Consider the following 17,802-nt stretch of genomic DNA (forward strand, 5'->3'; position numbering starts at 1 on the left):
ACAGGTAGAGCGACAGCGACCGTGGACTGTAAATGTATGGTGCGGAATCATTGGCGACCACCTCATTGGTCCTCACTTCATTGCAGGAGCAATATAGAATGATCTGCCAACGTTGCTCGAAAATGTCCTACTGGAAACGCGTCGACGTATGTGGTATCAGCATGATGGTGCACCTGCACATTCCGCAGTTAATACTAGGCTGACCCTTGACAGGATGTTCGACGGGCGTTTCATAGGACTTGGAGGACGCATAAATTGGCCAGCCCGTTCTCCTGATCTTACACCTCTGGACTTCTTTCTGTGGGGTACGTTAAAGGAGAATGTGTACCGTGATGTGCCTACAATCCCAGAGGATATGAAACAACGTATTGTGGCAGCCTGCGGCGACATTACATCAGATGTACTGCGGCGTGTACGACATTCATTACGCCAGAGATTGCAATTGTGTGCAGCAAATGATGGCCACCACATTGAACATCTATTGGCCTGACATGTCGGGACACACTCTATTCCACTCCGTAATTGAAAACGGAAACCACGTGTGTACGTGTACCTCACCCCTCATGGTAATGTGCATGTGCGTCAGTGAAAAAGACCAATAAAAAGATGTTAGCATGTGGACGTAATGTGCTGTTCCAGTCTCTTCTGTACCTAAGGTCCATCACCGTTCCCTTTGGATCCCTACGTAATTCGGTGCTCTCCGATACACACGATCGAGCAGCGGAGGAGTGGTACTCAAGCGTCAACTTTAGGTTACAATATGTCCGGATGTAGTTAACATTTTAGAATGCAACAAACGGCACTGATTACGTATTTGTTTATATGTTCAGATGTGCTAACAAAACTAACGTGGTTCCATTTAAAAAAACGTAGGTTTGCGTTAAAAAACATACTTCCGGGCATTTTTTTATGGTTTGTATTAACCAATTACACTAGCCCCTCTCCTCACGTTCGGTGTGTGGAATCGATTCGTCAGTATTTGATGTGGTTTACGAAATATATCCAGCGGTAATGTTAGGTGACTCGCCCTGTATATTATAGAAAAATTAGAACGCAAGGACAGGAGCCTCTTGAAAGGTGGAGCTTGGAGTGGGATCCTGATGCTGGTCCGGACTGCATGGTTTATAAGCGCAGTATCCACGTTCACAGTTTTAACTGTTCCCTTATATTCAGTGTCATACGTCGTTTCAGTTTTATTCAAAATGTTTCTTATTACGGTTATTTATTAGGTAGCCACTAGATGGCATTATATGAAGGGAAACATGTAAACAAATTCACAGATAACCGTTACTATCTGTCCACATGTTTGTTACCACAGCTAAAATCACACATCATGTAAGTGGTTGATACGATTTCTGCTAGAGTGTGCATTTTGTTATACGTAGTACATACTGTCAATTCAGTTATTTTTGAATTCATGCTTCAGTGATTGGAATGTGGTATGCAAGAAAAGCAATATAAAAGTTTTTATATATTAAGCTGTGAATATGAGGAAAAGTGTGTGATCGAAGGATTCAGTGCCTTTCGATCTTACCTGTTGTATAACGGAAATTCATAATTTCAGGTGTTTCCAACTGCTCCAGTCGGCCTTAAACTACTCTATTTCTATTCTTCTTCTCACCAACATACTTACGGTGTGCTTCGCTATCTTCGTCGCTTCTGTGGTAAGTAACAAACATACATTATGGTTTGTAAACGTACGAACGAAAAGGTTCATCTCTTGTCACTATTGATGTTTATTATTCGCACCAGAACTTTACTGCAGCTATTTTGATCTGCCGTACGTTCTTACTGACATATACCGACGAGCCAAAATATTTTGCCCGCCTTCTTAACTGATCCACCTTTGACACTCAGAAGGGAACCTGTCGTAGTTCGCACTCTGATGCAGTCGAAACTTTAATCTACCCTCGATATGCTGGAAAAATTATACGTTTAAAGCCGGCGGCAGGCATAAAACGTCATCCAAAATTATTTTGAACAATTAGTTCATGAGCCCACTCGAAGCGTAAATGGTTGCGAAAGCATACTTGATCTCTTAGCAACAATCTTGGACAAATAGTGAGTATTGTGACAAATATAGGGATTAGCAACCACAAGGCAGTTGCTGCTAGGCTGAATACAGTAATACCTACAACCATCAAAAAGAAACGCAAAGTATATCTACTTAAAAAAGCTGATAAAAATGCTCTTAACGCCTTTTTAAGAGACAGTCTTCACTCCTTCCGATCTGATCATGTAAGTGTAGAAAAGTTGTGGAATGTTTTCAGAGAGATAGTATCGACAGCAATTGAGAGATATACACCACATAAATTAATAAGTGATGGTGCTGATCCCCTATGATACACAAAACGGGTCAGATCGCTGTTGCAGAAGCAGCGAAAAAAGCATGCCAAATTTAAAAGAACACAAAATCCCCAAGATTGGCAAAGTTTTACAGACGTTCGAAATATAGCGCGTACTTCAATGCTTTTAATAATTTCCACAACGAAGTTCTGTCTCGAAATCTGGCAGAAAACCCAAAGAGATTCTGGTCATACATAAAGCACACCAGTGGCAAGACGCAGTCAATACCTTCACTGCGCGATAACAACGGTGAAGTCACTGATAACAGTGCCACTAAAGCAGAGTTATGAAACACAGTTTTCCGAAACTCCTTCACCAAAGAAGATGAAGTAAATATTCCTGAATTTCAATCAAGAACAACTGCCAAGATGAGAAACATCGAAGTAGATATCCTCGGAGTAACGAAGCAGCTTAAATCACTTAATAAAGGTAAGACCTGTGGTCCAGATTGTATACCAGTCAGGTTCCTCTCAGAGTATCCTGATAAAAGAGCTCCATATTTAGCAATTATATACAACCATTCACTCACAGAAAGATCCGTACCAATATCCAAAAAGGGAAGTGGGAGTAATCCGTTGAATTACAGACCTATATCACTAACGTCGATTTGCAGTAGGGTTTTGGAACGTATACTGTATTCGAACATTATGAAGTACCTCGAAGAAAACCATTTATTGCACATAGTCAGCACGGATTCAGAAAATATCGTTCTTGTGCAACACAACTAGCTCTTTACACTCGTGAAGTAATAAGTGCTATCGACGGGGGATGTCAAATTGATTCCATATTTTTGGATTTCCAGAAGGCTTTCGACACCGTTCCTCACTAGCGTCTTCTAACGAAACTGCGTGCCTACGGAGTATCGCCTCAGTTGTTAGACGGGATTCGTGATTTCCTGTCAGAAAGGTCACAGTTCGTAGTAATAGACGGAAAGCCATCGAGTAAAACAGAAGTAATATCCGGCGTTCCCCAAGGTAGTGTTATAGGCCCTCTAATGTTCCTGATCTATATTAACGACATAGGAGACAATCTGAGTAGCCGTCTTAGATTGTTTGCAGATGATGCTGTCATTTACGTCTTGTAAAGTCATCAATGATCAAAACGACTTGCCAAATGATTTAGATAAGATATCTGTATGGTGTGAAAAGTGGCAGTTGACCCTGAATAAAGAAAAATGTGAAGTTATTCACATGAGTACTAAAAGAAATCCGCTAAATTTCGATTACGCGATAAGGTACACAAATCTGAAGGCTGTAAATTCAACTGAATACTTAGGGATTACAATTACAAATAACCTAAATTGGAACGATCACATAGATAATATTGTGGGCAGAGCAAACCAAAGGCTGCGGATCATTGGCAGAACACTTAGGAGGTGCAACAGGTGTACTAAAGAGACTGCTTACACCACGCTTGTCCGCCCTATTCTGGAGTATTGCTGTGCGGTGTGGGATCCGCATCAGGTCGGACTGACGGATGAAATCGAAAAAGCACAAAGAAGGGCAGCTAGTATTGTATTATCGCGAAATAGGGGAGATAGTGTCACAGACATGATACGTGAATTGGAGTGGCAATCATTAAAACAAAGGCGTTTTTGGTTGCGACGGGATCTTCTCATGAAATTTCAATCACCAGTTTTCTCCTCCGATTGCGAAAACATTCTTTTGGTACCCACCCACATAGGGAGAAGTGATCATCACAATAAAATAAGAGAAATAAGGGCTCGCACAGAAAAATTTAAGCGCTCGTTTTTCCCGCGTGCCGTTCGAGAGTTGAACGGTAGAGAGACAGCTTGAAGGTGATTCATTGAACCCTCTACCAGGCACTATATTGTGAATAGCAAAGTAATTACGTAGATGTAGATGTAGATGTGAATGGACAAAAATAAAGAGACTACTATTTTCGCTTAGGTGACAACAGGCAATAGCTTCCGAGAAAATGACGGTCCAAATTTCGGAGCGACTTCATCAGGCTGCTCGAGCGCCGAAATACCGAATGCGTTGGTAGTCAGTGCCTTAGGGCCTAATTCCGAAAGCTTGCGTTCCGTATTCAAATCCAGTCTTAAGTTTTTTTTATATCGCAGACGTTTGCGACACCAATGTTATTTATTAGATCTTCAAATACAATGGAATTAATGGCAAAAGGAAAAAAAGATACACGGATTAACCCTTTCCAGAAACAATTTTCATTTGTCTCCAAGAAGTTAGCGACAAGTTTGATCCTCGAGTGTACCAAGATGTAAACGAATTGATAAAACGACATCAGAAGGTGGAGCCAACAGCCACAATGCCGGGAAAGCTCACAAACGAAAGCTATCATCAGTTTCTGGACATAGTTTTGCACCCTTATGTAAAAACTGAGCTGTTTCTGCTCGTAGGGTGTGAGAAACAATCCGTCCTTATACGACGGGCTGTTTATCGATGAAGTCGGAATACCGATATGTTCAGTAAAGGTAATTTCGCCAATGCTTATGCTGTTATATAAGCCCTGTGATGTATACTCTTACCGACATGTAAACAATACATTCACGATTACAAAAGTGCTCTAGTTTCAACGCGCAGAAAAGAGAAATCACAAGTAGAAGCGATGTAATTAAAATACACACCTTGATTATAATCAGTTGTAGGCTCCAGTTTCCGAGAAAACGCTTCGCTCTGCGTCGTGTAGTGCGAAATTATCGACAGATCGCGAGATTGTCTTCCTAATAACATTCACCCAAAAAAATGTGACTGTGGTATCGTGCCTTCCCACATTGCTTATGGTGCTCCTAACTTCCAAGTTTTTATGAATACACTTCTCTTGAAGCATAAAAGTGAAAATCAAAGCAAAAATTGAAAGACGAGACATTTTATGTTTTTAATATTCAATTACTTTTAATGATATAGGATTATATTAGATTTGTAACGATACAGTCTATTTTAATAAGATTTTAAATTCTTATTTCTGTAGTCAATAATTCAATTGCATTTTATGATGTCACAAAAAGTATTGATGTGACATACTTCTACAACAACAAAAGAAAAAAGAAAACGTAATATTTGAACATGAGGCGCAAAATATCGAATCTGTGACCTTAGCCACCGTGCAAAAACTCACTTCCCTTTACAGTGCGCGAGCCCAACGATGAAGTCATGTCGAAAGTTTGACTTCGGTTTGGTTGGAGAATTTTAGGAAACTGTTGTTCATCTGTAAAGGAAACCGCGTATAGCACACTAGTGGGAGCCATTCTTTAGTACTACTTGAGTTTTTGTGATTCCCACCAGATCGGATTGAAGGGAGAAATCGAAGCTCCGGTAGGTTTGAACAACACAGAAGTGTTACGTTGATGAGTCAAAAGACAAATGGGAATCCCTGGAGGGATGGCGGCGCTCTTTTCCACAAACACTATTGAGAAAATTTAGAGAAACAGCATTTGAAGATGACTGCAGAACGATTCTGCTGCCACCAACGTACATTTCATGACGAGACCACGAAAATAAGAGAAATTGGGGCTCATGCGCACACATATAGACAGTGGTAGTTCCCTCGCTCTGTTTACAGTGGAACAGGAAAAGAAGTGACTGGTAGTGACTGGTTCAAAATGTTCAAATGAGTGTGAATTCCTAAGGGACCAAACTACTGAGGTCATCGGTCCCTAAACTTACACATTACTTAAACTAACTTACGCCAACGATAACACACACACACACACACCCCCATGCCCGAGGGAGGACTCGAACCTCCGGCAGGAGGGGCCACGCAATTCGTGACATGGCGCCCCTAACCGCGCGCCCACTCCGCGCGACAGTAGTGAGTGGTATAGGGTACCCTCCGCCTCGCACTGCACTGTGGCTTGCGGAATAAGTATGCAGATGTAGATGTAGACCTATGGTGGATTCACCTTGCCAGTAAAGCAGCGATCCTGCAAGGCAAAGATCATTCAGGTCCTCCGCAGGTTTCTGGAGGTATGTGCCTGTAGATATCTACTCACAGGCCAGGTAATTTCCTCAAAGTATGGGCTGGTGGTTTCTGGGCGCGGGTTTGGTACCTGATAGTGTCTGAGATGTTCTACATTGGTTTCAAACAAGGCACATTCGATGACCGAATCATAAACTTGAGTTCACTGTCATGCTGCTCAAATCACTTTATGTATTCTGGCCTTGTTGTACAGTTACATATCACGCTGGAACATGTCGTCGCTATAGGGGTGACATCAAGCATGAAGGAATGCAGTCGGTGCACAATAACGTCCACAGGTGTCAAGACACGTGTGTTATAGGTCATTCGTCTGCGCTCCGATTACATACTTTCCTTATCGCGTCGTGCGGCCAATCGGCATTCAGTCTCGCAGTGGGCAGTCGTCATGCGAAATCGCACCCCAGACAAAAACTCTAGGTATAGGTCGAGTGAGTCTACCATATAGACAGGTTTCTGGTAGGTCCTCAACTGGTCTCCTTTTTACGAATACACGGCCATCACTAGCACCGATACAGAACCGGCTTTCATCAGGAAACACAACACACCTCCAACCTCCTATCCATGAGCTCTCACGGGAGCTGTCCTTAAAGTAATCGATTTGTAACAGTTCGTTGTGTCATAGTGGTGCCAAGTGTTGGTCAAATTGTGCTGCAGATGCATTACGATGTGCCGGACCCATGCACCGAACACGATGGTCTTCCGTCTCAGTAGTGCCACGTGGCCGTCCGAAACCCGGTCTTCTTGCGACAGTACATTCTCGTGGCCACCGTTGCCAGTAAACATGTACAGTGACTAACTATATTCTTGTCAAGTCATTCTCTAATATCGCAAGAGAAACATCCAGCTTCTCGTTACCCTATTACTCGACCTCGTTCAAACTCAGTGAGGTGTTGGTAGTGGCGTCTTTTTCACCTTAAAGGCATTTTCGACTAACATCAACTCACCATGTCCAGTCTCCAATGTAACTAAGACCATTACAACGTGTATTTAAAGCAAACGTCATTTGCATCCTTATAATGGCGCTACTAGCTTATGCGAGTGGCACGAAATTTGAATAGACATCATCTTTGTCACAATCAAATGTGTGTGAAATCTTATGGGACTTAACTGCTAATGTCATCAGTCCCTAAGCTTACACACTACTTAACCTAAATTATTCTAAGGACAAACACACACATCCATGCCCGAGGGAGGAGTCGAACCTCTGCCGCGACCAGCCGCACAGACCATGACTGCAGCGCCCCAAGACAGCTCGGCTAATCCCGCGCGGCAGACACCATCTTTCAGATGTAGAAACACGCCTACCTACTTTGGTCTGTGTCGCACAACTCCTTGTTGGCACTGCGATTTTTCTTCTGTCAGTGTATGTTGAGTCATCAGTGTAGTCAGGAAATCGTTGTCTTTCTTCTCAACAAAGAGAACTGATTTCACAGTTATGAATGCCATAAATTTTTATTGTTGCTTGAGGGTCTTCGCGCACTCCAATTTCGTAAGTGACAGCGTAATTTCACAACTGGCTGAAGTTATACATTGCTTAGCTTTTTGTAGTACGTTTTTCCAGCAACAGAAAAGTAAAGGAAGAGATAAAACGGATAGAAAATAGTGTGAAAGTGCTACTTGAAGTGATAGACGTTTTATTATTATTATTATTTTTTTTTTGTGCTTACTTTGTGTAGTCTAAGTAATCCTTCACTGAGCTGAGTGTACACCGAGGTGAAAAAAGTCATGGGATACCAATATACACAAAAACAAATGGCTATAATATCGCTCTCTTTAGGTATAAAAGGGCAGTGCATTGGTGGTGCTGTCGTTTGTACTGGGTGATTCATGTCAAAAGGTGTCCAACGTGATCACGGCCGCGTGACAGCAATTAGTACACTTTGAACGCGGAATGGTAGTTGCAGCTAGATGCATGGGACATTCCATTTCAAAAATCTTTAGGGAATTCAATATTGCGAGAGCCACAGAGTCGAGAGCGTGCCGAGAATACCAAACTTCGGTAATTACCTCTCTCTCTGGGTAACGCAGTGGTCGACAGCCTTCACTTAACGACCGAAAACAGCGGCGTTTGCACAGAGTTGTAAGTGCTAAAAGACAAGCAACAATGCCTGAAATAACTGCAGAAATCAATGTGGGACGTACGACGAACATATCCGTTAGGACAGTGCGGCGAAATTTGTCGTTAATGGGCTGTGACAGCAGACGACCGACGGGAGTGCCTCTGCTAACAATACGACATCGCCTGCAGCTCCTCTCTTGGGCTCGTGACTGTATCGTTTGGACCCCAGACTACCGGAAATCTGTGGCTGGTCAGATGAGTCCCGATTTCAGTTGTTAAAGGTTGATGGTAGAGTTCGAGTGTGACGCAGACCCCACGAAGTCATGGACCTAAGTTGCGGACAAGGCACCGTGCAAGCTGATACAGACTCTGTAATAGTACGGGATATGTTTAAATGGAATGGACTGGGTCCTTTGGTTCAACTGAACAGCTCATTGTGTTCGGGTACTTGGAGACTATTTGTAACCGTTCATGGACTTTATGTTCCCAATCACAAACAACGATGGAATTTTTATGGATGACACGATGACTCTGGGTCACAGTAGTCAGCGATTCGTTTGGAGAACTTTCTGGACAATTCGAGCGAACGATTTGGTCACTCAGATCGCCCGAAAAGATTACGAGCGAACATTTATGGGACATAATCGAGAGAACAGTTCGTGCCAAAATGCTGCACTGGCAACACTTTCACAATTATGGACGGCTATAGAGGCAGCATGGCTCAATATTTCTGCAGGAGCTTGCACCGACGTGTCAAGTTGCTGCACTCCGCTGGGCAAAAGGAGGTCCGTCACGATATTAGGAGGTATCCCATGACTTGTCACCTCAGTGTATTAGTTAGCAGGTACTTTTTGACTGTCGTTTTAAATAAGTAGGTTTTAGTAATCTATTTAATTTCCTTGGGCATTTGTTGTACGTTTTTATTTCTTTATAAAAACTGCTGTTGTGAGTTTTATGTTTATTACTTTTTTGTACATGTAAGTTTAGTTTAGATCTTGTTCCATGGTCATGGACAGAGCTATTTGTGCACTAATTATCAATGTTATTTCTGATGTGCACAACTGACTGCTAAATGCATTCACAAGGTATAGTTAAAAATGCATGGCATTTTGAACAGATGTTTACCCAGAGATCGAGTACTAGTTTTCATTATTATCCTTATGTCCCATTTCTATAGTTTGGAAACGGTGTCAATATTTTGTACATTTGTTCCCCATAAAAGAATTCTATAGGTAAAACTTGAATGTACGTATGAAAAGCACGAAGCTAAAACACACAGGCTGTTCATTTGTTTGAGAGTGTCCTATGATTTTTAGCTCTTTCATCTATTTAATATGTATTATTCAAGCTACTTTTTTTGGATTTGTCTAGGAGAAAAGTGTTCATGGCTTCAAAAAACTGCTTCTTATTCACACATTACCAGACTACTTCAGTTTTTCAGCAGATTGTGCATGTAAAGCTTTTAACTAGCTCCTCGCTCTGCTGGCTTCAGTTATCTTACAACCAACAAACAATATGCCAAATTGGGCATTTATGAACAATGCGGCTATTTGTGTGGCAATAGAAAATGAGCAAGTGGCTGTTAGAAACAATGAAGGTTGCTTAACTTTGGTCTCTTTGACGTAGATTTCTTCTACGGCAGGTAGTCTTGTTGATGGTCTCGATTCTTACCAGAGAAATGCGTTGTTCCTTTCATATATGTACAGAGAAATGAAATAATGAAGCAGGAACTCTTTTTTTCCAGTACACCTTTTTTAATGTATGGCGATTTTTTCATTTCGTAACATCAGTCAAAACACTTTGCATAATTCGAAAAAAACATTTTAAAAAATAGTCACTACAGTTCATCATGACTATTTGCATTTCATTCCATCATAAATATGCAATACCAGATCCAGATTCCAACCCACTACGCCATCACACAAATACTACTAACCCACGGCTCGACTACATTCAGACCGAATCTTTACAGTGTTACCCAACAGAATTTTTTTAAAACATACCATGCTCTTATTAGACGCAAACTGAACAAAAACTGGATATACCAGTAATAACTGTATAATGCAATAACACACACTTGTATCAGAGACAAGTTAAAGAAGAAATTTAGTGGTAACAGCAACAACAAAAAATGAGACTAATTCTATACCTGTTGGAATACACAAAGTAGTTTATTTGTACAAAGTAATCCACAGTTTTAAAATATCTGAATGAAACAAACAAAATCTAAAAAACAATCACTCATTATAAAACTGTCAACATATAACATACAGAATGAACAACATACTCAAACATCATCTGAACTTGAATTGTATATAGCCTTAAAAAGCTACACTGAAGGAAAAATTTTTAAACATCCCCTATTCTTGTATAAGATGCAAGCTGAACAAACACTAGATGTACCGATAAAAACCTTGCTATGCAATAAGTCGTACTTATATAAGAGGCGAGTTAAGTGAAAATTTTTTTTAATTGTAACAGTATTATAATAGTGACACTGGTGCAAGACCTATAAGAATACATGAACCAGACAAATATATAATAAATATAATATATATAATATATAATATAAAATCTATAATAAATAATAATATATAATAAATAACAAATATATAATAAATAGTACAACGTGAAATATAAAGTTAACAGCTGTGACAAACTTAAAAGGAAGAACTACCATGGCTAATAAAAATCGTAGTTAAACGAAAATGTAAAAAGGCTATCGTTACACCATATGAGTTGTTGAAACCAAAATAAAATGCTCGTGCGTCCAGTCGTGCTAACCTCAGTAATGCTAATTCAAAACCGTAATATAAATGATCTCTGTACGCAATCGCGCAGGCTGAAGTAAGAGCCGGCACGTGGCACTCAAGTACATACGGTTATATAGATCTACAAATTAAATGTAATAAAAGATAACATAGTTACACTTGTGAGTCTAAATTAACTTGACAGAAAAAAAACAATAGGCGACTGTAAGTTTTTTGTGTATTCCAACAGGTAGAGAACCCGTCTCATTTTTGTTGCCGCTGTTACCACTAAATTTCTTGTTTAACTAGTCTCTGATACAAGTTAAAGTTATTCTCTGATAAAGTTGTTACTAGTTTTCCTAGTTTTTGTTCAAACTGCATCTAATATGCGCACGGTATCTTTAATTTTTTGATGTGGTGTATCACTGTAAAGTTGTCTATGATCCACACTGATATAGTAATTGTATTTGATGTTTATTCTTTACCTTAGATGGTGATTTTTTTTAGTCGGATTAGTAGGTCATTACCTTTGTAACTGTTTTTTCTTCAAACATTTTAATTTTCTTTGCTAAAAACGTTTTTCTTAGGCGATTTTCTCTTTTTGTGCTTGTTCACAAATAGTATACGTCAGTATTATTGGACACAGCTAGAATCCTTACAGTCATTTTACCTGGGCATTCTGGTGCGTTTTGAGCGTGAACGTGATCATTGAACTTCGGATAATCACGTCATCCTGACGGTCAAGCACGACATCATCGATGACTTTGTATTCATGCTCATCCTCTTTGTCAGTGACGTCAACATCCTTATGAGAGAGCCCCCTTTCCTCTTCTCCCTCCTTACCTCCAGGCAATAATAGTGCGGTAATAAAAATGAAGGACCCAATGAAAAATCCAAGGTGCAGAAATAGCCCAATTGTGTTAACGGGAAATTAAAAGTCCTCTCCCCCTTTCCGCCTCTTTCCCACCAATCACAGTGCAGTATTGAAAATTAAGAATGTTGGAAATAGACCAGTTGTGTGCTTCATATCCCCTACTCTTTCCAACCAGTCTGAGCCTAGTGTTAAAATGATGCTTAAAAACTGTGGCAGATTACATTGTTTTTGATGTACAGATCAACTCTCACCCCTTACCCCGCTCTCCCTCGTTATCTCGAATCGATCACAGAGCAATATTAAAAAATGCAAGATGATGAAAACAGGCCAATTGTGCTTTATACATCACCAACGTCCTCTTTACAATAAGTCACAAGGTAGTGTTAGAAAATGGTGCCATACATGCGCTAAAAAAATATGTAATCTCAACTAGAAAGTCAACGGCATGCATTGCGACATTTGATAAGCATCATAGATGAGATAAAATAATTCGTATGAGCCTTACAACGTTTTGTACTTTACTTCAGCTAGGTTCCAGTCATTTGCAATAACTGTTGTTGATCGCCTGTCGCTTACCTTAGATTTCACAATCATGTTTTGTAGACGTATAAGTGTGGAAAATAACTTAATGTAAACATCAAAATGCTCATCAGCTTTTCTACATCCCCTAACATTCCACAGTCCACACATATTTTGCATCCTTTTTCAACAGCTGTGTGAGTTACTACACTATATCAAGAAACCCCTAAAAACTCCCCATAGTAGTTTGAGATTTCCAAGAATGACTGTAGTTCTTTACTCATCTTCGGCACCGGAAAATCTCGCACTGCCTGTACGTCTTGGATCCATTGTCACTCCATCTTAGCTACTCACATGTTCTAAATAACTTACTTTCTTCAACACAAAATGACAATTCTTCACACGCAGCATCAGATATGCAGCCCACAACCTTTTAAATAGTTCTCTCAAACCTTTTCTATGTTCTTCCAACTCATTTGAGAAAACAATTATATCATTCAGGTAAACTAGACATTGGCAACTCTTCAGCCACTTCAACACTCCGTCCATGTTTCAGGAGCATTATTCAGCCCGAATGGCATCCTCCAATACTGATAATGGCCCATGGTAAGAAAAAACTGTCTATTTTTAGTCCTCTGGAATCATCTCCAACCGATGGTATTCACTTCTTAAATCCATGTCAGGTAAAAACTGTTATTTCTCCAAGTTATCAATGGTCTCTGTCATGTTGGGTATGGGATATGCCTCTATATCAGTCTTGCTATTAAGATGGCAGCAATAACAGCAAAAATCTGTATTGCATGGAACCATCTGTATACTTTTTCGGCACACTCAGAATTCCTGCTCCCCATGGATTATCACTTCCTTCTATTACCCCATAAGCCAACTTATGGTTAATAAAATCCTCCAGAATCGGTTGCAAATACTAAGGTAACGTGTGTGGTTTATGGTACACCAGTGCTTCATTACCTATCGGTATTCTTTGTTGTGTAATGAGCGTCACAGGCAACAGCCCCTAAGGAAAACAAAAATCCTCAAATACCACCAATAGTCCCTCCATTTGTGTTCTCTCCACGCCCTTTAGATGCTCCACCTTCTTGCATAGTGCAGTCTTAGCGGCGTCCTATGGTTCTTTATGGCTTACACCTTCTGTGCAGCAATTCTCCTCTGGAATATCGCTATCAACATCACCTTTGTCAACTTTACTTCTTCAGCTCCAAAACTGTCAACAATATTAATGGGCGCTACCTTCCCGCTATCCTTCCCCTTTATACACACAATACTCCTTTTAGCCAAATAACTTGCTGACTCTAATTCATCGTTCCCTTCCAAACGTTATGTTTGCGTAAAATATATCGTCGCGTAAGTATGGCTCTACACTTATGCAAAGCACATCAAACATTAATGCATTTGTACACAATTTTACACGAATTTCCCACTATGATGAACACATCTCGCAGCAGATCTATAATAGCAATGGCTTCGACTAACTGGCATGTGTTATTTCTAATTTACACCGCACATCGCTAAAAGTCAATTAGGGTATAATGTTGATGGCAAGACTCTAATACCAGGGCCACGCTATAACCCTCGCTTTCATGAGGCACTATTCCCACACACTGTTTAAACCCCACTGCCTCCACCCAAAATGTATTTCTCCTGACCCCAATGGGTTTATATTATTATTACGAACATCATGCAATCTATAGCGTGGTGGGTTCGATTGGCTCTGACCTACTAGGTCCCTACTGGCTACCAACACATGTAGCCCTGTGTCTAATAAAAATTTATGCTCCCTTCCCTTCACCAACCAACTATTACACATTATTCCTATGAATACACACTTTTTGCATCTAATTTTAACAGAAACGCCTTTAAGCGGACATTTGGTTCCCTCTTGCGTTTAAGGGCTGCTTGCTTCCTCCATGTCCACCCCTACTATGATTACCATAATGCTGTCGATGACACATACCACCCCTACTCCACCTAGGCTGGCGGCACTGCTTCTGCACACGCCCTGTGCACTCACAGTTGTAACACCCCACATTTGCAGAGAACAAGAGAAATCACCACACCTATCCCTCACACCTGTCGACATATCGAAATTTTCAAGGCCCATCGCTAACATCACCACCGAATGGATAGCGCTAGGCACCCCCATGTGCATCCTCCTCGACGCATCCGGTGGCAAACTCCTCTGCTCAGCCTCCTGCAGCAAAACTTGATTCGCTTCATCACTCTGTTTTATTTAGTTCATACGTTCGAACATTCACCTTTCTTTTTCTGTTCGCAAAATCTTCCACATCTTCCTCTTGCCTCTTTGTAATAGTGCTCAACTGCTCCCAAACGTCTCCCGCTATTCTGCTTCTTATACCACTGCAGGAGTGCATCTCCTGTCTCAACTGCTCGAACGTCTCCGCCACAATCAACTCTTTCGTGCATCTCACAAAAGTCTTTGCCTCTTTCACTGACCGTAACTTTCTAACCGTAACTCTCTACCTGCAGTAACTGGATACCTGACCAACTTTCAACAATCGTTGATATAGTCAGGTCCTCCACAAACATGACATACTCAGATGCCCTTCCAGAAAAGAGATTGACTAAGTTAGCAGCAGCTGGATTTATAACAAGGTTCGGTGGCCTGAGCAACGCTAACCCCTCATCTTTAGCTGCAAGCTCATTAAGCAAGACCGTATTTTCTGCTCTCCATTGCGGTGCCTCATTAACTACTGCCTGCACTGCCTCCAGTCCAGTGACACTCTGCCTCTGCGACTCTGCCATTGTGACATCTTTATCATTCATTGATATACAATATAAATACGAAATAATTACCGACTGATAAAAAGAAAACAGATATAACTTCCGCCTTATTTTCAAACGTCTAGATTCTCTACACTACGTTCCAACGTTTCCAAAACAGTGGCATATAAAACGAGTTACAGATACAGATTCAGCACACTGTGCAGAATGCCCAAGCAGATTACACTGCAGACTCGTCACAGGATCTAAATACTGCTGTTTACTAAAACTAAAAACTAAACTCCTTCTGAATAAGCCTCGGAAGGCCCAATGGTAACGACCAAACGCCACGTCATGCTCAGCCTATAGCCGTCATTGGATGCAGATCTAGAGGGGCGTGTTGTCAGCACACTGCCCTCCTGGCCGTTGTCAGCTTTCATGACCGGTGCCACTACATCTCAAGCCAGTAGCTTGACCTCACAAGGGCTGGGTGCACCCTGATTGCCAAGAGCACCTGGCAGCCCTGGACGGTGACCCATCCAAGTGCTAACCAAACATGACAGTGCTTAACTTCAGTGATCTGACTGGAACTGATGTTACTACTGCAGCAAGGCCGTTGGCATTGGTCTTTACTGTTACCACGAAATTCAGACATACCAGCCGGCTCTTCTGATCTAAACGAAGTAACTATCAAGTTATGATGACACTTCCTCTTATATCCCGTGCTTGACAAACAAATAAAAAGTAACAAACTGTTTCTCCACTCGTACCACCACTTAAATACTGCGTGGATGACACAACCTCTGCTGCCCACTGAAGGCGACGTCAGTACTTCTGACAACACTTTGTAGCCGACCTTTGTGGCGCTGTGGGGCGGCTTCGTTGTCAGAAGGCCACTTAGCCAAGACTGAATAGCAAGCCACTGAGGCCCAGGAAAAAGCTGCTGTCAAAATTAACCCTTTATTTCCAATTTATACATTGGTTCTGGGGCGTCATGGTGAGGCAAATACGCCCCAGCCTCACAGGGGTAGGGCGCTAGCCAGTCAAACTGGCTACAATATGTGCTGGTGCCTTGCTTTGTTGATGTCCGCACTTTCGGCCAGGTCCGCAGCTAAGCTACGTGAGCCACAGCACTAAAGTCAGTGGAGCATACTGGAATCTTGCAATCCTCTTTGATGAAAGACCGCACCCAGGCAACCGAGGCGAGTGGCAAGAGCTGCACTCACCGTATTATTTGAAGACGGTTCTTGTGCCCAGGAAGCGGCCCACTGCCTTCTGGCAGGTGTCTGGTTGCTGTTGGAGTGGAAAGGCAGGTCTACTGCGTTGGCGGCACGAAGTCCAGTGGGTGGTCTTATGCAGGAAGCCGGCACTCTGGCAGGACTCAAACCTGCGGCTGCAGCTTGTGGCTGCCTGTTACCTCCTCATTTGGTGGAGCCTCTGAATCCTGGTCGTATTGCTGGACTGTGAATGTTTCTCCTACCGAATCAACGCCAATTTATACAACATGCAGCGCGCGTGTGGCAGTGCGCTGCTTCTGGTCATCTACTCGGCAACACCACCAAAACCTCAATGACGGAGATAGCACGTTTCCTGTTCTATGCATTCCTATTGCGCCAGCAAGTAATGCTGACCTAATACTGATCAGATTGTGCCCGCTACTTCAGTGCATCCTCATTCTTCTAAAAACGCATTTTCCCATTCAGCCATTCATCGTACAGTTTCTATACCATTGTCACGTGACAATCTCGATGAAGAGATGAATTTAACAAAAACTATTGCAGTTAATAACGGCTATGATCGCTCGTTAGTTGAAAAAATGGTTCAAATGGCTCTGAGCACTATGGGACTTAAATTCTGAGGTCATCAGTCCCCTAGAACTTAGAACAACTTAAACCGAACTAACCTATGGACACCACACACATCTATGCCCAAGGCAAGATTCGAACCTGCGACCGTAGCGGTCGCTCGATTCCGGACTGTAGCGCCTAGAACCGCACGGCCACTCCGGCCGGCGTTAGTTGAAAAGATCTTCATAATTAAAACTGATGTTAAAGTGACTACTCTAGGCTTCAGTGCTGTTTCTAATAATGACTACAATAAATTTTTTTGTATTCCGTTTTAAGCCCATTTTTCCTAAACAGTTTTTCGTCCTCTAGTTAAAAAATACGGATGCAAAGTTGCCATATTTGCAATCTCAAAGCCACAGTTACTCCTAGGCATAGTTCAGGAATTTATAACATCACTTGTGATACGTGCCCCGTCTATTATATTGGAGAAACTGGAAAATCTCTGTGTCAGGTATGCCGGCCGGAGTGGCCGAGCGGTTCTAGGCGCTACAGTCTGGAACCGCGCGATCGCTACGGTCGCAGGTTCGAATCCTCCCTAGGGCATGGATGTTTGTGATGTCCTTAGGTTAGTTAGGTTTAAGTAGTTCTAAGTTCTAGGGGACTGATGACCTCAGAAGTTAAGTCCCATAGTGCTCAGAGCCATTTGAAATCTTTTTTGTCAAGTATAAGGAACATTTGTTGGGAAAAAGAGACACTAATGTACATAATTCC

The 17,802-nt window shown here is 41.7% G+C and overlaps 1 protein-coding gene across 1 annotated transcript in view; it reads left to right on the forward strand.

Moving 5' to 3' along the window:
* Positions 1–17,802, forward strand: part of LOC124574330 (odorant receptor Or2-like) — a 131,203-nt gene that overhangs the window by 64,361 nt on the left and 49,040 nt on the right. Inside the window, exon 4 of the mRNA XM_047131148.1 lies at positions 1,565–1,664. Coding sequence (XP_046987104.1) covers positions 1,565–1,664 — 100 coding nt within the window. The remainder of the gene's footprint in view (positions 1–1,564; positions 1,665–17,802) is intronic.

This window comes from Schistocerca americana, chromosome 1, assembly GCF_021461395.2.
Source record: "Schistocerca americana isolate TAMUIC-IGC-003095 chromosome 1, iqSchAmer2.1, whole genome shotgun sequence".
NCBI lineage: Eukaryota > Metazoa > Arthropoda > Insecta > Orthoptera > Acrididae > Schistocerca > Schistocerca americana.